Genomic DNA, 21,342 nt, shown 5'->3' on the forward strand with positions numbered 1-21,342 from the left:
CAGTTCTCATCTTAGACTTTTGTAATACTTTCCACTTCCCCAAACCATTTTTACAAACACTATCTTGTTTCATCTCCTAACAGCACGGTGGAGTAAATAAGCCAAGAACTAGCCCTGTTGTGGCAGGTGAGAAAACAGGTTTGAGGTGGCCAAGTGACTTGTTAGGGTCACACAGCTAGCTGGCCTGGGCCTGCTGTAGACCTGGAGCTCCTTAACCTGAGGAAATTCCAGTAGGAAAGTGGAGGGGATCTATGCACAGAAGAGTAAGAGGCTTCCTGAGAGGAGATGTGCTTCTGAGGTGGTGAGTCAGGGCAGGTCATCTAGGGAGTCCATAAGGGAAAGGGAAAAAAAAGGAAGTAGTTGGAGGTCAGGACTCAAAGAACCATGTTCTAAGATGGGCCTCGAAGACTCTTGTCCTTATAACGACATTTCTCCCAGTTCAGGGGAAAACAGCCCTTTGGCAGGCTGTCTCTGGAGGGAGTGGGGAGGTGAGGAAAGGCTGAGCCATAGAGCAGGCTGGCTGCCTCGTCCAATGCCCTGACCACACCTTCCCCACTCCCAGGCCCAGCCAGAGGAACAGACTCCGCATCTCTTCCTGGGATGGGTTATCCTTGGGGAAGGAAGTGGTGGCCACAAATGTCTCAGGGTCCCCTTTCTGAAGAAGCACCAGCCTCGAGAAAGGCTGGACCCAGTGCCCCCACCTCTGCTTTCACTTTTGAGATGCTGGCTCCCTCTGCTGGTAGCTCCAGGAAGCGCTGAGTCCCTTAACTTGAGGGAAGGCCTAGGACTGGTATTTTCTGAGTGCATATTTAGTGTCATGGTGTCTAGCACTGGGTAGAAGGTGAAGACTCTGTCCCTGGTAGTGATGACCCAGTATCGTCTGAGGGCTATCACTCTAAAGGGCAGGTAGAAATTCCCCCGGCTCAGCTGGAGCCTGCAAGAGATGGGCCTGTGATCAGAGCAACAGAATACAAAAAGTCCTGAGTAGGAATCCAGGAGCTTCCATTTAGCAGCTCTATGTGAGAGGGACTTCTAGGGTTGGAGGGTTCCCTGAGGAGGTGTTCCTACTTCTTAATCTGCCTGTGGCATTGCCCTTAGCACACCCATCACTTTGGCTGTAGGATTCCCTCTGGTCCTAGAAGCCAAGCTAGGGGGACAGAGTGCGCCAACACTTCTGGGTGGAGAAGGAGCAGGGGAGTAAGGAACCAGGCCATTCCCAGGCTAGTTTATCAGGGGCCTTTGGTGAATTTCTTTAAAGTGAGTCCTAGCACTGGAAATTGATTGCTCTGGGCAACAGGATGGGGGGTTGTGGGGAGGTTGCCTTGAGGGGCTTATAAGGTTCCCTGGCCCGATTTCCCCATGTCAACTAGTTCTGTTGCTCCCTGGCCCGATTTCCCCATGTCAACTAGTTCTGTTGCCTTGGCAGCTGTCAGTTGGTAACAGGCCCTAATGCCCAGAAACCCTGTGTCATCTAGACCAGACTACATGCTGGTGGCTGTGGCTGGAGCCCTCCACCCAGAGCCACTGATGATAGCAGTAATCCTCTGGGGTGGGGGAAGGCAGCTGGGAACCTACTATTATAGTTGGGCCCTTTCCATGCCTCAGCAGGTTTGATCCCTCCTGACACTCATCACTCTCATGCCCCAGCCTGAAGCAGGCAGCTCAGCGTGCTCAGTGAGCAAGAGCCAGGGCCAGAGGGGCAGGGTTCTCCCCCACTGGCTGGAGAGGCCAGGAGGCTCCTGCAGATTCCCATTCAAGCATCAACTCCTCATTGTAGCTGGCCAAGAGGGCAGGCAGGCTGAGGAAGGAGTGGGACAGGGACCTATACTTATCCTGAGGCTGGACAGGTCATTGGTTAGTGTGAGATAGGACCACTGGCTCTGCGGTGGGGTTCCCCCACTGAGTACTTGGGGTCTGGCTGTCGCATCTGCCCCTGACCAGCCCACAGCTGAGGTCCCTCTCTCCTGGAAACTTTGGTTCTCTCTCTTCACCATCCTTGTCTTGTGGGGCTGGCCCTCTTTACAGTTCAATTGTGGAGCTTATAGAATTTCCCAATACACAAAGTCACTGTCCACTGCCAGCCCACAAGCAGCCCCCAAAGCCTCAAATGTTGCCAAATGCTGTGTTTATTGGTCTGTTAACACTGATGAGTATAGTTTCTGAGCCAAACAAACAAACAAAAACCATACATACTTTGCCTCTCACGAAACCACTGAGTCACTAAGGCAGGCACACAATGGCCACCATGCTTGGTGGCAGCCAAGGACTCACAAACAAGGGGGGTTAGGCAGTGGGGCAGCTGGCCCCTAGGAAGGTTGTGCAGTGCCCAGGACAGGGGTGGGCTGGGGAGACTGTGCTGGATGCAGCAGGGCTGCTGGGCCCTTTCCTTGTTTCTCAAATGCCAGAAGTCTCCAGATCTAGGTGACTACTGGACAGGACCTTGCCCCTGTGGCAGAGTGGCCTCCTGGCCCCAGGGCAAAGCCTTAGCCTCTTGTGTTGAGTGGTAGAGGGGAAGTGGGGATGACAGAGCAAGCAGCGTGCCTAGGAGGTAGGCCCTTCCTAGCATCCCTATGAGTGATGCTCCTCCAAAAGGATTTCTGGGTCTCTAGGCTTCTCCACACCTTGAGAAGCACGTGGCAGGCAGAGCTAGCCTTGCTTCTCACCAGGGACACACAGGGAAGACCCAGTCATCCTCCTCTTCCTCCAGATCCAGGGACTCAGCAGATGCCTGAGACAGGCAATGGGCTGCTCCAAAGCTCCAGAGCCTATCCCTAAGAGGACGCTATGGGAGGATTTCCTCCCTAAAGAATCACCCTGGGATTCCTCTTGACAGTGAGTGCTCCCACTGCATTGCAGATCATCTGGCTGGCTTAAGTGTCACTTACACAGTTGTCAGGGAAGCAACTAATGTATAAAGCAAGAGCCAGGTTGTGAGAGTGAAACCGTACAGATGCCATGTGGGCGTTCTGTACAGATGGGCAATGCACGGGGTCACCTTTGGTCAGGTGGCCAAAGGCAGTGGCAGTGCTGCTGAGGTGGGCTGCTCCCACCTGGGGCCCACATCTGACTGCCTCACAGTCTCCTGCACCAGGGACACATGCCTGAATTGGTAGCTGTTCTGGCTGCCCCCACTGGGGCTGGGGTGGGTATGTGCACTCTGCCTGCAAAGGGAATTGAAGAAGAGATACAGTGCAGAGTTGTTGGTTCACCTACATGACCCATGCCAGGTGGGGCCAGGCAGCTACAGCCCCGTTACTCTATAGGGCCCAGGCCGACCTAGGAGAGGCCATGAGGAGCAGTCCAGGCTGAGGATGCAGGTGACGGGGGGGCTAGTCTCAGGTGTTTGAGAGGGGAATAGAGTAGGTGTCCCCCAAGGCAGCCACTCCCTGAGGCTGACCTCCCACCCCTGCCCTGCCTGGACCAAGGCATCCAGGCCCCCTGACTTGCCCTTACAGGGCCAGCACCGCCTGGAGTCGAATCCCAGGCTCACAAGCACTTTGTTAGTAGGAACACAGGTGGGCAGGCGGGGCCAGCTGGGGGTCTGGCAGTCTCAGCTGCCCCACACCTCTCCCTGTCGGGCCTGGGGGCCCGGAGCCCAGGCTCTCGTTGGCTGCTGCTTCCTGGCCGCAGCCCTCACTTGTTCTCTATGAGCATCTGCACCTTGTGGACGAGGTCACGGGCGATCTGCAGGATCTCCTGGGCATCATGATGCTCAGCCCGTTCTGGGGGAAACACACATAACTGTGGGGATGCTGGAGCAGGGGCACTAGTCTGGGAGGAGCCCTGTGGCTGCCCAGCCTGCTGTTTCCACCTGCTTCCTGGGAAGGGACTGGGGATTTCTGAGAGCCCCTCCCACCCTGCCCAGGCCAGGAGTGGAGGCCCCCATGCCCCTACTGGGGGCAGTCAGGATGGCTGGAGTAGCTCCTACCATTGAAGAACTTGATGATATCGGTGAAGTCCATATTGTTGTCCCGGATAATCTCACGGTAGGCCTCCACCAGGGCCAGTGCGATGAACAGGACAAAGTGCTCTGATGAGATGTGCCGGGCTGCCCAGATCACCTCCCACACAGCAAACACATCCTCATATACCAGCTCTGAGGATAGTAAGGAGCTAAGGCTGAGCCTGGCTCCCCAGGGGCCTCTGGATGGAGCCAAATGTGGAGACAGCTCCAGGGCCCAAAGTCCTGGGATTCTCCCCATTACACAGAGCCTAGTCCACCAGTAGGGTTTTGTACCCCAGGTCCAGACCCTGCCTTTCTCCTCTATGACTCCAGCACACCTGCACTCTTGTCAGCTGGAGCGGCTCTTCTTTTATAGGCCTTGCTGCTTGAGATTTGGTTTGAAAACAGCCCCAAAACCATTGGCTTAGGGTGATTGTTAGTAGCACTTTGGAATCACAGGAGCTCGTCAAATTGTGGATGCCTAGGCAGCCACACTTCTTAAGTCTGGTGTTAGGTGGAGCCAAGGCACTTGTGTGTCTAAAAGGCTCCCCAGGGGGTTCCTAAGTGCAGTTATGGTTAGTAACCACTTACTCTGGGGAGAGGGATCTCCCACTGCCCTGACCCTAGCTAGCCCCACCATGCATCCCACACCTCTTACCTCTCTTAAAATCCAGCAAGAACCAGCGGTAACAGAAGTAAAAGTGGGTGTAGTCTCCATTCTGATGCATCAGTTCGAACAGCTCGGAGTCCAGGATCTTGCAGAAGTAAAAAAAGAGAGTGGAGCTGAGTTGTTGCTGCCACTGCAGCCACCCCTGTGTGCTCCACCCAGCTCGTCCACTGCAGGGGGCTGTGGGCTTGGCTCCCGAGACCCTCTGGTCTCTTTGGGCGAAGGCTAAGCTCTGCTGCTCCACCCATTTCTCTGGGAGGTACTCTTTTTGGAATTGTACAATTTTCTGGGTGTTTGATTCACTGTCAATCACACCACTCACCAGAAGTTTCATGAGCACAGTATTCACATACTGACATGCTTGTAACATTGAAAACAATAGTTCTTTAAGTGAAAGATACTAAGCTTATGTGGAAAGGACATTTTTGGAATGCTTCCTGGCCTCCCTGTGGATGATAGATGAGCCCAGTGGTGCCTGGTCATGAGTCCACAGGCAGCTGCTGACCTCACCTGAATGAGGGAGCGCATGTTGGCAAAGTGGGTATCCATGGCGCCCCCATTGGGGAAGTTCTGGCTCATCCTCTTCATGAGGTGGCTGAAACAGCTATAGGCCAGCTGATCTGAGAGGAGATGGGTGTGAGGCTGGCAAGGCAGGTGACCCCAGTGCCTCACTTTACAGGGGGTGTCCTGTGGCCCAGAGGACAGGGCTGGCTTACATCCCCACCCTTCCAGACCTATTGGTCTTCCTTCCCTTTCTCCAGCTTGTATCAGCCCAATCCCAATGGCACTCTGGGAATACTGTCTACCCCCACCTCCGGCTCCGGTCCCTCACCGTTGTCAAGGATGACCAGGAGAGGTGCCAGCAGGTCGCACATGCCCTGCACATAGCCTATGTCCAGGTGCTCCCACACGTAGCTGAAATGCCGGGTACACAGTCACTATGGGTGTGCCATCCTGTGCTCCCTGCGGGGACCCCTTGGGAGATGGTTCCTAGAGCAGCTTGCTACCCAGAAGTCAGCCCTTCTATGGTCCTAAAGTACTAGTACAGTGGTAAACACCCATGGCCTCCATCCTCAAGGCACTCGGGAGCTCAAGGAAAGACACAATGAACAGGCTGAGGTGAGGGCAATCAGCTAGGCTTCCTGGAGAAGTATGGCTGAAGCTGAGATCTGAAAGACCTTGAAGAAAGAAGAGGGGAGGGGTGGGGTGAGGTGGGTGGGGGGCATGGCAGGGAAAGTGTTCCAGACAGAGAGCTGAGTGTGATGCAGTGCGAGGCAGAGGAGCAGGGCCCCTGCCCAACCTAACCTCTCACACAGCAGAGGCCCTGCCTCCCATCCTGAACCCTGCCCCACAGTGGCACCTGCACATGATGTCTCGGAGCCTCTCGAGGTTGGGGGTCGTGAAGTACCAGTAATTGCGGTCACAGCGCTGTACATCCTTGTCTATGCGGTGCAGATTTAAGGCCATAGTATCCAGTAATTCTATCTGGAAGAGTGGGTAGCCCTGAGTCGTCAGTGGGGGCTGGAAGGGATGCCTATATACAGGAATGCAGCAAATGCAGGAACCAAGGGACTCTGAGAACAGAACCCTCTGGGGATGCCAAGGGATGGGCCCAGGGCCCCCACAGGACGGTCAGGGCACCCCCATCTGCCACCCACCAACCCCTACCCCCAAGCCTCAGGGTGTCAGGAGGGCCTTTGGGGCTGGCTGAGAACAGTGCCCAGGGGATGTCCACCTACAGTGTAGGCAGCAGCGCACACGGCCGCAAGCTCCTCCCCTGCCTCCAGCTCCCTAGCCTGCGGGGCCTTCTGCTGGCTGGGATCTTGGGACTCGGAGAAAGCACCGGCTGCTGGGACTGGCCCATTGGAGCCTTCCTCCCCACCGCCATCCTCCTCCTCGAAGCCCATGCTCTGCCCCTCATCTATGCTCGACTGGATGCCTGAGGCCACAGAGTAATTGCGAGAGGATGGCAGTCCTGAGTCTGGAGAGTCAAACTCCACGGACTGCTGTTGTCCCACCACGGTGGAGCCCAAGGGCCCTGCTCCCAGCTCCTGCTCAGGCTCAGCTCTGCAATCTTCAGTGCCCGGGGGCGGTGGGGGCTCCAGGTCATCCACAGAGATAAATACCTGGTGGGGGTGAAGAGATGGTGGGGCTCACACTCCTACTCCAGCACCTTCCCTCAGCTTGCTGTCTCCTTCTGGGGGTCCGAACCAGACAATGTCACGGCCTCCACACCGCGCCCCCACCCAATTTTCCCAGCCTCTCCTTCTGACCCCTGCGACCGGCTGGAGAGCAATCAGGCTCCAGGCATACATAAAAACACCATCTTTAGCCCTATCTGGTCCCCTGCCTCGGCCCCTCTCTAGGGCCAGAGAAAAAGCGGGAACCAATCCAGGACTTTATGACTTTCTGTGGCGGCTGCAGGGAAGGGGAACTGGAGGCTCAGACACTCGACAGCCAACGTGAGCAGCGTGTAATACTACAAAGCCCCGAAGTCACAAGGCCGCCTCAGGTTAGGGGAGCTGTGTACTAATGAAGGCTGCCACTAGCTTTGGTGTGGCCAAAGTGGGCAGCAGCCTGAGAGTGTTAGGAAAACAAGTTCTTCCTTATGTTCAGTACTGGATGTTTAGCAGAACAAGCTAGGAAACTTCTCTAGTAGGTGCCTAATCAGTTACATGGGCTTCACACAAGCTCAGGAGGGGTAGCAAGTGAAAGGTAACCTGTTCTACTGATTTGAAACTGTATACATGTCCTAGGGAAGATAAGAGAGACATACACAGAAGGTTTTGTTTTTCTGCTTGGACTATGCACAGAAAGGGATGCTGAAAGGAGTTTTCACTTTGGGAAGAAGCACGGAGCGTGGAGTCAGAGTCAGGGGAGGCCATGATCCTACAGCAACACAGAGTCTCATATTAATGCCCGCAAGGAGAGCTACAGCAGTTCATGGGCTAAGCAGCTGGGGCACCGTGTGGACTTGAGACCGCACAAAACCCAAAGACAGAGAGAAAAGGGATGGAAGAACAGAGCACATAGAAAGGAGCGCAAGGAATTCCCTTGGTGATTATCATCTCTTTTAAGTCTTGCTCCAGCTTCAGTTCTCTGTTAGTGTAAGGCTTTAGTAAATTAACAAGAATATACATTATCTGGGGCAGCCCAGGTGGCTCAGTGGTTTAGCGTTGCCTTCAGCCCAGGGCGTGATCCTGGAGACCCGGGATCGAGTCCCATGTCAGGCTCCCTGCATGGAGCCTGCTTTTCCCTCTGCCTGTGTCTCTGCCTCTCTCTCTCTCTCTGTCTCTCATGAATACATAAAATCTTAAAAAAAAAAAAAAATATATACATTATCTAGAGAGATAGTTTTAAAGAAAAAAACAGGGACACCTAGGTGGCTCAGCAGTTGAACGCCTGCCTTCAGCCCAGGGCGTGATCCTGGGGTCCTGGGATGGAGTCCCACATTGGGCTCCCTGCATGGAGCCTGCTTCTCTCTCTGCCTATGTCTCTGCCTCTCTCACTCTGTGTCTCTCATGAATAAATAAAGTCTTTAGCTAAAAAAAAAAAGAAAGGAAGGAAAAAAACATAAGATAATAAAAAGAATATTCTTAAAACCGAAACACCCATGGTCTGGGACTTGCTCTTCATCTAAAGTCAGGGGTGCTGCTGGAGGCAGTGCGTGGCCTCTAAATGAGCTCTGCACAGTCCATTCTATAGTGGGATGAAGATGCCAGGGTAGGAGGGCAGATCTGGCCAGGACATACCAACAGGACCCTTCTGTGTCATTCTGGTCTCTGACCAATCACACTTGGTGAAACCCCCCAGTCAGAGGACAGTGGAGCTGAGGGGACACCATGACCCCTCATCTTACTGGCTGCGGGACCTGGGACTCTAACCCTGGGCTGCCTATTTCTAGCCTTGAGAGAACTCTCTACAAGGAAGGAAGGCTTCCCTAAATCCTGAAACACTCTTCCTTCCCTGCTTGTCCATGAAAACAGAACACGGAGCACTATGTCATTTTATTCCTGTGACACTCAGAGAAGCGGGCAGCAGGGGGACAAGTCACCTGGTTTTCTAGCAGAAGAAAACAAGACACAGACACATTAAGCCATTTGCCCAGGGCTCCGGTGTCAGTGACTCCTAGAGTTCAGGCTGGTGCTCAGGACTCTGTCTTACTCCCATAAAACGCTGGTGGCCCCTGCCCCTGGCTCCCCCAGGTCCCGTCAGGCTCACGTCATTGCTGATGGTGGAATCTCGGTGGATGAGGCGCTGCACATGACTGTCGATACTGCTGCCCGAGGAGAACTTGGTGAGGGTGGTTGGCTGAGCCTCCCGCTCCCGCTGCCTCACCACAGCCTCGCAGGCCTTCCACTCTGCCAGCACTCGTTTATACCTTGCTGCCACTGTTGAGTCCACCTGTCTCAGAGCACACCATGACCATGGAAATGAGAGTGTCCTCTTGGGACAGCTGGAGAAAAGGGTTGGGCCTAGGGGTGAAGACAGTGGGGCTGCTCTTCTAACACCTTCCTCTGCCATGTTTCTTTCTGGCTGGGAAGGGGCCAAGGCTTCAGAGGGCCCTCGCTGGGGTCTCTGGGCCCACTCTCCATCTCCCTACCTTATGGGAGTGGGGTCTCCTTACCTGCTCCATCTCTTTCTTGCTCATGCCAAACTTGTAGTGGCCGAGCAGAAAGGGCCAGACATCCTTACGGATCTCATGCTCCACGCCTCCATAGTAAACTTGCCGTAGCAGCTCCAGTTCCTTGTAGTTCTGAGGGATCCAGGAAGTAAAGTCTGCGTAGCCCCCATGGTCACTGCAGTCCAGCTGGGTGACCCCATCTCCATCCCTCCCATGGAGTGCTGGGGCTGGGCACAGTCACTCTACTGAAGCCCAGGCAAACCCTGCCTTGGGATGGTCATGTCCTCCCTGCTCCAGATTATAGCTGGATGAGATCCAGTTCAACCTCCTTTCCTTCCAGGATAGGCAACAGAGCCCAGAGAGATGCAGAGATTTGCCCAAGGTTTCAGATAATGTGGAAGCAGACTAGAACCAGTCCAGCCCCCTTCCCATGGAAACCCACAGAACCAGCTAAGAGTCTACCGTGACCTGGGCCACTCCAAGGCCATCAGTCCTGACCTCTACTACATTGTACTTGAATGCCCATCTGGTCTATGATAGCTGCTCCCAGGGCAGGCTGCTCTGTACTCGCTGCTGCTCCCCCCTAGTCCTTTGATCTACCCTCTGGCCCTGGCACTCCAGAGTGTATACCTTCTCATCCTTCTGATATTTGCTCCACACATCTTTAGTGAGGCCTCCTGAAGCCCCTGGGGGCCGGGCCGGCGGGATGATGTTGTGACGCACCAGAGCTGACAGATGGGTCCGCACCGTGGACAGGTGGCGGCAGTAGGCCAGCCCTGTGGGGGCGCCGGGGGAGAAGACATATGACAGTGGTACCTCCCCGATCTCCCACCCCTCACAGCCCCACCTCACCCAATACTCACAGCCATAGAAGGCCCGGGAAACAATCTGCCTCTTCATGCTCTCACACAGCAGCCTGAGGGGCAACCTGTGGAAATAACCTGGCTCAGAGGAAAGGGGCTGTGGCCCCTCTGGTGAGAGGAGGTTGAGAGAGGACATTCTGGCTTAGGGGCCAGTAAGGTGCTTGGGTGGTAGGAGGAGTAGGATCCATAGCCCAGCAGAACACCTGTGGGCTCCCTGTCCCTGTCAGCCATCCTTGGTAGAACTGCTGGGGACCCAGCCTGGCCCCCAACCACCCAAGGGACTTTGGGCAACTAACTTCACTTCATGTTAGTGAATCTTGGTTTCCTCATATGAAAACAGAGAGAACCATCTCAGGGTCACTAGGAGTAATAGGCAAAAAATGAAGTAACAGGTTAAAGTGAAGAGCCTGCAAAAGCATCAAGTGCTGGCCTAGGACCCTCACACACATGCCATTTGTACACCATTCCTGGCATACGGCGATGCCCAGATATCTGGTGTGCATCCTCAGATGTACAGCCTAATGGCAGGATCTATGTCCACACTGGGAAGGGGAGCTTCCAGGTACTGAGTACCTACTATGTGCCAGGCAAGCTCTGGGTGCTAAGTCATACACCTTATTTAGTCCTCACAAGTACCTTAGGAAGCAGGTAATATTCCCATTTTACAGATGAGGAAACTGAGGCTCAGAAACGTAGAGGCTCACAGAGACTCAGTAACTTGCCAAAGTCACATAGGTAGCAGAAGGGAAATCGAACCCAGGTCTGTCCAACTTGAGGCCACCCTGTCAGACAAGGGACATGGCCCCTAAGGGCAGAATGCACACAGGCAGGTACAGCCACAGGGAGCTGGTATTCTAGGCCCTGCCCACTCACCGGTCGGGGACACAGCTGCAGTGGCTGGGGGTTGCATATGGGGAGCTGCTGGTGGAGCAGGAGAGGCAGGAGGAGCCCTGGCTGCACAGGGACTCCAGGTGCCAGGCTGGCAGGCTGGGCCCAAAGCCCTGCATTTCGATCATGTCACCAGCATCTGAGGACAGGAAGGGGGCTATGGTCAGGGCCTGGCAGGCCTCCTCCCTTCAAACACCCTGTAGCATGCCCACCTCTGTGCCCAGAGCTGCAGCATGAAGTCACCCATTGGTAGAAAACCACCAAGGTGGTGCCTGCCTCGTCCAGAGCCCAGAGATGGAAATGGTGGAGAGAGAGAGGGTGCCTGACATCTCCCACCCTCCATCTAGTCTGTGTGTGATAAAATACTTGGACTGAGTTGTGGATACTTGTGTCTGTTCTCTTTATCCTGCCATCAGCAATGGAATAAACACTTGCTTTTCTAGAGGGAGGAGAAAAAAGAGAAGGAACAACGAAAGCCTAAGCTCTCTGAAATGCCACCAGCTGGCTTGGCCTTCAAGAATTCAGCTTGGTCCTCTTGGACAAACTCTGAGATGGGCAGGAACGTGCCTGGAATGCTGCAATATTCTGAACCTTTCCACATCAGGAGTCTCCACTGCTAAAAGCTCCTGAAGATCCCGGAGCCACTTGTCTCAGTCCCCAGACCTCACCCCTCAGAGGGTTCTAGACCCTGTGGCTAAGGAGGAGCAGGCTTCCCCACCCAAGACAACTCACATGGGTTCTTCCTGAGTTCTCCATCCTTACACCGCCTGACTGTGTTAGCATGGTGGCCCCCTCCAAACACACAGGTGTGCTGGCAGGAAGGACAAAAGTCCCAGCACTGCTAGGCCATTGTGGGGGTGGTAGTTGGGTACCTAATTCCACTACCTAGAAGAATGTGCCCAGTGAAGCCTCAGAAGATGGCTCCTTGGACACATCTACACCACCAGCAGATGGAGCCTTCTCAGCCAGCCCAGGTGGTCTGAATCAGAACTCTAGACCATTGAGAGTTCCTAGGGCCCAAGTGGGTAGAACACTGTCCAGAAAGGACTCTGGCAGGTCCAGTGAGTCACAAAGATGAAGCAAAGTGAGGGCAGAAAGTGTAAGGACCAGGAGATGATGCCTGGAGGGAGGGGGAGAGTACAGAAGAGGAAAGAAGAAGGAAAGAGAGCTGTATGTTTCAAGAAGAAACTTTTTTTCAAGCATTTTTTCCTACAAGTCATAGCCTGGGCCCTGGCCTGCTAGGAGTCTGGAGCAGACCCAAGCCTGGCTTTTGTTGGAACCAGACTCCAGCTCTGGATGTGCCTTGGTGGAGAGGGCTGAGCTGAGCCCCCTCCAATCCCCTTAGGGAGATGCTTTGTCTTGGTCTGAGGCTCTCCTCCCAGGCCCACAGCTGAGATTTTAATAGATATCTGGCCCTTCAGCTCCGCCAGGAGGCAAATTAAGGGAACATACTTGGTGTGGAGGGGCTGCGGCTCTGGGAGTGAGGAGTTGCAAGCCATGCCCAAAACTGGGAAGAAGAGGGAGGGGACAAATGCAGGTAGGATGGGGCAGGAGCCCAGCTCATGCCCCTGCAACAGGCAGGAGAAAGTCTAGTCATGGGAGGGGGGTGAAAACAGGCCCAGCCAGGCAGGCAGCAGGCAGCAGGCGGGCAGGCAGGGGTGGGGAGTGAGGGGGATAACAGGTGCAGAGGATGAACGGTGGGCACACAGGGAAACAAGCTCATGCCCAGAAAGTAGGGCCCAACCAAGGCAAGACTCCTGCCTGGGTCAATGCTCTTCACCTTAATTCTCCAGGAAGGAGCTGAATCAGTCAACATTGAAGATCGTATCTCTGAATTAACCCAGTGCAGACAGCTGGAGCTCTGGAGTGACTGGGTGAGGGGCAGCAGGCTGGACATGGGGGAGGTGGCAGGGTGGGAATCTGCTGGGCCAGCTTTGACTCTGACTCTCTCCTCTGAGCATGAGGAAAGTCTAAAGCAAAAATCAATCAGGGTAGTTGAACCCCACAGCCCCTAAGACTCCGAATGAAAGGTACCTGGCCTGGAGCAGAATTAGAGTGAACAGCATCTCTGCTCTGTGGGAAGGTAGCAGGAAAAGGAGGAGAGGTGGGGGTACGGAGAGGAGAATCTGGACACCTGCCACTTGATTCACATGCACAAGTCAAGCATGTGGCAGGCCTGAAAAGCAACGGCTAGTAGAACGGACTTAACAGTGTTGTCATTATGGATTGGGGTAGAGGTGGGGGCTCCCATGTCAAATCCCCAACCACCTGCCAATTCTCCTCTGATGCCTCCTCTCTTTTCCCCAAGTACTAGGGGCCCAGGGGATGCGTATTGGGTTGGTCTGGTTCCCAACTTCCCCAAGAAGAAGCTCAGACAAGCCCTGAGGCCTCTGGATTCCAGAGGGTTCTCTGACCCTGGAGTCCTCAGCCCTAAGACTAGTTGGCATTGGGCTTCCTAGTGCCAAGTCTGCCAAAACAGGGGCTCTGCTAGGACCCCCGCCCCCAGCCTCCAACCTGATATCAGTTCACAGGGTAAGAAAGGGATCCCTGTCCTTTCTGACTCAGCCTTCCTACAGTGTTCCAAGTCCCTTAACCTGTAAATAAGCATCAGCCGAGGCCAGGTTTTCAAGGAGTCAGACGGCAGGTTGTGTGCACATAGCATCAGAAGTGAAGCTCCCCTGCGCTCCTGCCAGGAGGGCTACAAGGAAGGAGAGGCTTAAGGACAGGCATGTAGGGGGTAAGGGGCAGCTGCTAGGGCTGTGCTGAGGGTGTGCTAGGCCACAGACTTAGTTTCCTGGGGGTGGGGGTACTCGTTGCTGATTTGGTGGCTGGGCTAAGGAACTGGGCTGTTTGGCAGAAGTTTGTGGAAGCATAAGGAATATGTCACACATTCTTAGATACCCTCTGTAGGGCAGAAAAAGGGGATAAGAAATTAATTCTGCAGAATGGGAATCAGTGGGGATGGGGAGGTTCCCCTATACTCCAAGAGAGCTGGCCCCAGCCCCTTCATTACCAATTTTCACTTGAGCATCCAGCCTAGACATCTCAGGTCCCCTGGCCCATCACACTCTATAAAAAAAGTTGGGTTCTCCTTCTCTACCAACCTAGCTCTGTGCTAAGAAGGATGGGTGGTGGACAGAGGAACCAATGCCGATGACCTACGGGCACTGTGCTGTGTCTATAATTATGGACCTTGAGGTCTGTGAGGGTGGGAAACACCTGTCTTATATCTCTGCACATTTATTTCTAGATTTCATGCTGAAGCACCAGGCAGTACCTGCTGGAACCCTCAGTCCTGATGGGTAAACCCAGGCTTGGGTCTCTTTCCAAGGTGGCTCCAACACCTCACCTGAGCCACAGGACTCATTTGCCTGAGCTGTCCAGCCCCCACCCCTGCCCAGGAGGGGCCTGTACCTCTATCCTGTTTCTGTTAAGTCAGAAGTCAGAGGTCCAGGGCCGGAAGGTCAGTCTTCCCAACCAGCAGGGGAGAAAGAAAGAGACACTGTCTCAGGTTTGCCAGCATGACCCCCAGGAGTGGGAATAGCGCTTGGAAAAACATTCAGGTTCCCAAGAGACTAGATAGTCAGATCTTCCTACCAGAGCATCCTCCCTCTCAGGCATGAAGCCCTCTCCCTTACAGACTCAGTGGGGAGCCCAGAGCTAGCTACCTGCTCTCTGCACAGTCCTCTCTTCTTGCCAGCACCTCTTTCCACCCTCCCTGACCTGCCTCCTGATGGGGGGCCACCCCAGTCCCATAATGCCAACACTGCCGTCCGAGCCCCTGTGGTGGGTGGCAGGTGGGCCAGGGGGCGGGTGGGGTGGGACAAGGATAAAAACCTTTCATCGGATTGGGAGCTGTGAGGTTCCGCGAGCAGATCATTGAGAGCATCGCGTGCAGTTTATCCTCCTCTTCCTCATCATCGTCCACCGAGGCCGCGCGGCTGGCCGCTAGGTGGTGGTAGTTAATAGTGACTGCTCAAAGAGAACAGCAAGAGAGGCAGAGGCATGAGGACCTGGTCCTGGCAGGAGGCACCAGCCGCCCTCCTCACAGGGAGGAACCAGAGTCTAGGTCGCCTTGAACCTGCTGGGCACTGAGAAAGGGCTGGGGGGCTGAGAACGCTCTGGATGATTTACTGGGGAGAGTGTGGGAATGGAGTGAGGGAAGACAGCAGCTCCAGAGCTCCACTGGAGGAGGCCCTCTCTAGGAAGAACAGAAGACGGAGAACTGACAGGGGAGCAAGGGGAGTGAGAAACAGGGACCCATGAGGACAGGCAGGCAGCTCAGGAGCTCCCCAGCCCTGGCCCAAGCAGGGCACGACTGTTGGCTGATGGATCCTGATCATTCTTCAGCTCACATCATGGCCAGGCTGAGCCAGATCTGCAGATGACCCCAAATCCCCCTCTTCAGATTGTAAATACAAACAACTTCTCCAAGGTTTGCTCAGAGCTGCCCTAGAGTCACTCCGCTGAATGTCAGCTCCTGGGGCCCTGGATTGCCCCTCTGGAGGTGCAGTCCTTGAAGCAAAGTGACCAGAATTGGGAGATGCCAAAGCTTAAAGAAGGGACATGGACACTGAGTCATCTCAGCTGAACAGCAGCCCAAGATTGAATGCTAGGTTTGCAAACTTGTTCTGACATAAGGCAAGGCTCCTAGTTAGGCACCTCTGGGAGGGGTATCCCCATGTCTCATGACTGTCAGGCCTGCTGGGGGTACCTGCACTGTGGCTGTGTGTTTGCTATCTGGGTCTTCCATCTGCTAACACAAAAACAACTTGCTGACAACTTATTGGTACAAATTAGGGAATTTAGGGAACATGTGGTCCATGTGGCAATAAATGCTCTATGCTAGTAAGTTCCCTGACTTTATGGTGAGTCTGGCCCACAGAAGCCTCTAGGGAGCAGCAGCACCCAGACGAGAAAGGGAACTCTGGCGGTGGTTGATACCTACAGACAGGCCCAGTGGGCCCAAAGGTATGTGTCCAGGTGGGGCAGGACCCATGAGTGCCAAGCCATCATTAGCAACACCCACCCCCCAAGTCCTCAAGGTCCCCCGGACAGCTCCAAGTTTCACCTTCTTCAGATGCATCCCTACTCCAGCTAAAGCTCCTCTGATCAGTATCTGGTTTGAGGAGGGCTTGGGCTCTAGGGGAGTTAGGAAACAACTTACACCATCCAAAAGGAAGCACCGATCCTGCATTGAGGCTGCCTTGTGGAGGTCAGGCCATGGGCCAAGGAGGAATGGAGAGTTCTCCACCTTCTATTGCTAGTCTCACCACATTTTTTTTTTTTACTTGGGCCAGGGCTGGAAAGGCTAAGAGAATATTGTACAACATTGGCTGAGCCAAAAATCTTGGGGTGACAAGGTGGGGGAAGACAGCTAGGTAGAAGAGAGGCAGCTTCTCAGAGAGATGGCAGCTTCTCAGGGGAAGGTCTGGTGAGAGGCTAAGTAATGAACTGCTCCTCTCAACCTGGCCTGGTCAGTGAGCAGACCCTGCTTGGCACCCCTCCTATGTAACACTACTCCCCCACCTCCCTGAGTGTCCCTCTCTCTTCCTCCATGGATGAAGCTTAAGAGACTCACTGTGTTCATGCCTGTGGCCAGGGTAAATGATTCGGAACACGTAGTCTGTGGCCTGCCTGGTACCCATGTCCTCCACATCCACAGTCCGCATGCTGCTACGTTTCCGTAGCTTAGGGAACACTTTCCCCTATGGAGGGAATGGTGAGTGGTTGGCCTGTGCAGGGTAGCATCTGATCCAGGGTCCCACCCAAGGCAGCCTCTCCACGTGGGGAAAGGAAGGAAGGTTGAGCAGAGAACCCCTCTCAGATACCCCTTCACACAGAGTGCCCCAAGCCCTGAGGTACCTTCCCTTGCTGGGTCCAGAGTGGGGGCTCTAGCTGTCCTTGGGGCAGAAGCCCATTCTCCAGGCAGGACAGAAAGGACAGCAGGTGTCCTCCCTGTGGGAAGTGCAGTGGGGGCCTCTGGATGCCATCTTGGCTCACCAGCACAAGTGTGCCGCCGCTCTCTGTGGGGTGTACACGGGCAGGTGAGGGCAGGCCTCCTTGAGACCTTTTGGTCACCACCACCAGAGCCTGACAGCCAGGCCTCCCAACTGGGTAGGAAAACAATGGGGCATGGGGATGACCAGAGGACGACAAGACATCCAATGAGCTGAGCACAGTGTGTGGCTGGGAGAAGGCAGTCTCTCCTCAATCCTATGCCTAGGACAAGGGAGGCTCACTTTGCTGGTGGCAGTGGATGCAGACGATCTGACTGAAGGGCACAACCAGGGCATAGTCCCAATAAACGCTGGAAAGGAACCAGATCAGTGTCACTGTTGCAAGACCCGTCATCTCACTTTCTTCATTTCCCACCACCAAAACGCATGAAACTACCCTGAAGACAAGGAGGACCAATAGCCGAGAAGTGACCTCAGCCAGCTATGTCCATCTGGGCTGTGTTGTCATGGCACAGAGCCTGGCAGTCTTAGCTGCCTAGAGCTTGGCTCAGGCAAACCTCTTCATGCCCAGGCCTGGCTTGATCTTAGAGAGCTTGGGAATCTCCCCAGGCAGCCTATTCCTGCAGTTGTTGGCACCAGAATAAGATGCCTGCCTTCTAGAGCAAGTGGAGTCTGTCCATCCCCCTGCCTAGAGTCCCAGAGCCCCCACCTTTTCTCCAGCTCGGAGTCCCCCAGAGTCCCGTTCATGAGCTGGTTGGGAGTCCACTTCAGAGTTAGGCTTTCTGCAGACTGGTGCAGGGAGAGGTAGCCAGGGACAGCCTCCATGTCCTCCTTCTAAGGGAAGGAGATAACAGCAGAAGGCAGAGGTGATGAGGTGCTGAGGTTCCCAGGGGAAGCCTCTGAGAAATAAGCTCCAGGCAGGAGCTGGGGGGGCTGAGGTAGCATAGTCACAGGATTCTGGAATGGAGGCCAGGAGGAAGGACGGGAGAACACGAATCACACACAGATGTGGGCACCTCCTCCCGCTGGCTGGCCTGGTGCTACTGGCTCTGTCCTGTCGGCCTCCTAGGTGCTAGGCACATTCTGGAGGTACATCCAGCCATACCCGAGCCAGGTCTTCATCCTGTTTCCTGGCTCCCATTCCCATCTTTGGACAGCCAGGTTCTCAATTAGCAGGGCAGATGCTAACTAAGGGGTTCTCAAGGCTAGGCATGAGGTATATGAAACTGTAAAGTGAGGAATAGGGCTCATCTCCCCTTCTCTCTAGTCAAGCCTCCTGAGGAAAGGGATAAATGTGACTGGAAGATTCTAGTCCCAGGCCTTTCAAAAGAGGGAGAGGAGGGGTGAACATTAAGTTTTCTTACTGGCTGCACCAGCACGTTGTTCTTGCCATAGAGTAGCCGTATCCTTGAATTCTGGTGCAGGGACTCCACATACTCACGGGCGCAGGCAGCTAGCCTGTCCTCTGATGAACTGCCACTTGAATGCCGCTTCCGAATCTGTGCAGAAAGGCACAGCTCAGCACCTAGTCCTGGGAAATCAGCCTCAGACAACCTTGGGCTTCCATGCACACCCTCCCCAGCTGACCCAGGGATCCATTCTGTTCTGGGTCTGCTCTTGGCCACCCTCTGCTCTCTAGCCATGGACCAGTGGTGTGCTCCTGGCATTTATGTAAGTGCCAGCAGGGATAAAAGGCTCTCCTGAGGGTGGCCACTACCTCAGTGCATCTCTAAGGTCTGGCTTGTACCTGCAAGGAATGTGGAGGCCAAGCTGCCCTTCCTCACAGGCCCATGGGCATAGCCTGGGTAAGTACAAGGAGTGGGGAGAGTGATACCTACTCCTAAGGCTGGGCGCTTTGCAGGGGAGTCTTGGCGATTAGGAGGGCCCCGGATACGATGCCTCTGGACCAGCTCATCAGCAGAGGGGTCAGTCCAGTAGTGATCAGCTGTCTTGAGCTTGGTGTACTCCAAGGCACAAGGTCCCACTGGGAAAACAGGGACAGTTAGCTTGGATGGTGCCCCCTCAACACCTGCCCCACAGCCCCCCACTGGCCCAGTCCTCTCTGCTGTCAGGCTCACCTAGAAGTGAGGCCAAGATGGGGCCAAACACAGGATCTGCCAGTAACGCCTCCTTCTCGTAGTACTTGCTGTCAGAGGGAGAGACAGATAGGGGCTCATTCTAGGGCAGTCAAGCTCACCAAGTAGGGACATCCCCACAAACACCCTTTTGTGTGAGTCACTAAGTAGAGATAAGTCCACATGGACTGAGCTTTATGGGCTGCGTGGTGTAGTCTATGCTTTCTGGGTGCTAGAGGGGAAGATGAGGCATGCCTACAGATTTATGGATGATGATGCCTGCTGAGGGATGGCGGAAGGAGTGCTCAGGAGGTGGGCCCTAAGGATGGGGCAGTCACCTGCAGTTCTCCACGAGGTACTGCATGACCCTGTCCAACACTTTCTCGATGAGCGCTGTGCGCACCCATATGTGCTTTAAGGCCTGCAGACTGAGAGCCGGGGCCTTCCCGCTGGCAGAGCCCTGTCTCCGTAGGGCATCCTGGTTGCCCGCCAAAGGCTTCCTGCAAAGAGAGGGTAAGCTTCAGAAGTGTGAGGGCCTGGGTGTAAGCCCCAGGCCTGGTGGCATTAGGAGCAGTGTCTGGTGTCACAAGAACCCAGAGGACTAAGATGAGGGTTGAAGTAGGGGCTTGTGTCCAAAAGGAGCCAGCCCCCACCCTCAGGCTGCTCTCTCACCCCAAGGGGCCCTGTAAGAAATGAGCCCAGGAAGCTAACCTGGGAAGGAGTAAATGACAAGTGCAAAGAGCAGAAGGGAGTAATGGGAGGGTTTGCGGCTCACCTGCCCTCTACTTGTTGCTGTAGTTCTTGTACCTTGTGGCAAATCTCCCCAGCCACTGGGCACGTCTTCCCCACCTTGGTGAACAGGGCTGCCATCTTGTCACTGCGCAGGAAGCCGGCAGCACGGCGTCTCAGCTGATGTAGGAGGCAAGCCTCTACTGCACCTGAGCCACAAAGGGAACCATCACCTGAGCCTGGGCAAGAGGGGGAAAGGGAGAAACACTCCTCTTCCTTTTATCTATGGGGAACAGAGGGTAAGGGCAGGCCCTGACCCATGCTGGGATGAGGGGGAGGGGTTTCAGTCTAAGGCAGGTCAGGGAGATATACCCTGTCCGCTTTCCAAAATTCCGGTCTCTGTCTCTCTGTCCCTGCCCAGGGTGGACATGCAGGGGCTGAGGTACCATGCTGAACCCCTCCCTGTCCCTCATCTGGTGTGTACAGGCTTCCTGTGTGTAGCATTGTCCTGGAGCTGTGAGCTGGCAACCAAAGTTGCCAGTTTCAGTGGCTCCTCCCCTGCCCACGAGGGCAAGCATGGACAGCACCTATAAGACAGGGGACACAGGGAGCACACAGCCCAACAGCCCTCCTGGAATGCACGGATGATGTGGTTGCTAAGGAACAGGGCTCTGGGAAGGAGCTGAAATATTGATAATGCCACTGCAGAGATCAGATCCAACAGTGGCTCCTGAATTATTGATGAGCCCTGCATCCAAGAGTGACAGATTTCTACTTCCCGTGCCAGGAGGATTTCCCTTCACTTTCATGTTTTTAGGGGCTATGCTTTATCTTCTTCGCCTGGATCCTGCAGGAAGGAAGAAGGACTTGGGTGGGGGGGAAGATAGGGGGTTGCCCTGGGCATGTATAGATTCTGAAAATATTAGTAGGTATGGCAGCGGGGGTGGTGGTGCTTAGCCATCATGAGGAGGGAAAGGCCCAGAAAGGGGAAGGGATTTAATCACAGTCCCGTAGTGGCAGAGCCAGGACCATGACCCAGGACCCAGCCCCTTTCACTTCTTCCAGGTGTGTTAGGGGGCCCACAGGTGGGAGGAGTGCTCCCCTCATGTCACAGGTGCCCTTCCATATGGATTGACAACTGTTATGCTAGAGGCGGGAGTCAGAACATGGTCTGATGCTTAGCATGGCCACTCCCTATCCCTAGGAAACATGGGTGATAACACTCTGAGCCTGTTTTCATCTATGAAATGGGGCTACTTCTTAGGACTGGCATGACCCATTACACGAGATGAACTGAGTTAAAGTCTTTTCATGAGTCTGGCACACAGGGGGCACTCGGTCCTTGTTGGTTCCTGAGTCCTCAGCCCTTTTTGCCAAGATCCTGTTCCACAGTTAACCTGCAAGGGCTGGGTTTTTGTAAGACCTCTCCCTGGCAGGAAGAGGGGAGAGGATCACAGGCTCCCCAGAGGTGGGTGGAGATGCCGTTCTTTCAGAATAGGGCAACTGAGAGGCCCCATTGAGTTGACTATGACTAGTGCTGTTAGAATATGAAGCCTGGCCTTAGGAAATGGCCACTGATCTCCGGCTTTCACC

At 54.6% G+C, this 21,342-nt stretch overlaps 1 protein-coding gene across 7 annotated transcripts in view; it reads right to left on the reverse strand.

The window, feature by feature from the left end:
- Positions 1-2,108: 2,108 nt before the first annotated feature.
- Positions 2,109-21,342, reverse strand: part of SGSM2 (small G protein signaling modulator 2) — a 35,636-nt gene continuing 16,402 nt past the window's right edge. For 5 of the 7 annotated variants that reach the window (XM_072779026.1, XM_072779027.1, XM_072779023.1 and 2 more), the window contains 22 exons: positions 19,796-19,958; positions 19,359-19,520; positions 19,024-19,091; positions 18,784-18,929; positions 18,310-18,444; positions 17,655-17,779; positions 17,228-17,295; positions 16,851-17,011; positions 16,567-16,693; positions 14,823-14,957; positions 10,971-11,124; positions 10,098-10,162; positions 9,865-10,010; positions 9,238-9,366; positions 8,832-9,014; positions 6,350-6,736; positions 5,971-6,095; positions 5,443-5,525; positions 5,121-5,230; positions 4,602-4,698; positions 3,929-4,096; positions 2,109-3,722 (listed from right to left, as the gene is read on the reverse strand). In XM_072779026.1, the coding sequence (XP_072635127.1) occupies positions 3,634-3,722; positions 3,929-4,096; positions 4,602-4,698; positions 5,121-5,230; positions 5,443-5,525; positions 5,971-6,095; positions 6,350-6,736; positions 8,832-9,014; positions 9,238-9,366; positions 9,865-10,010; positions 10,098-10,162; positions 10,971-11,124; positions 14,823-14,957; positions 16,567-16,693; positions 16,851-17,011; positions 17,228-17,295; positions 17,655-17,779; positions 18,310-18,444; positions 18,784-18,929; positions 19,024-19,091; positions 19,359-19,520; positions 19,796-19,958 (3,026 nt within the window). In that variant the 3' untranslated portion in view covers positions 2,109-3,633. The other 2 variants (XM_072779029.1, XM_072779030.1) reach the window with 2 other exon arrangements.

This window comes from Canis lupus, chromosome 16 (assembly GCF_048164855.1).
Source record: "Canis lupus baileyi chromosome 16, mCanLup2.hap1, whole genome shotgun sequence".
Taxonomy (NCBI): Eukaryota; Metazoa; Chordata; class Mammalia; order Carnivora; family Canidae; genus Canis; species Canis lupus.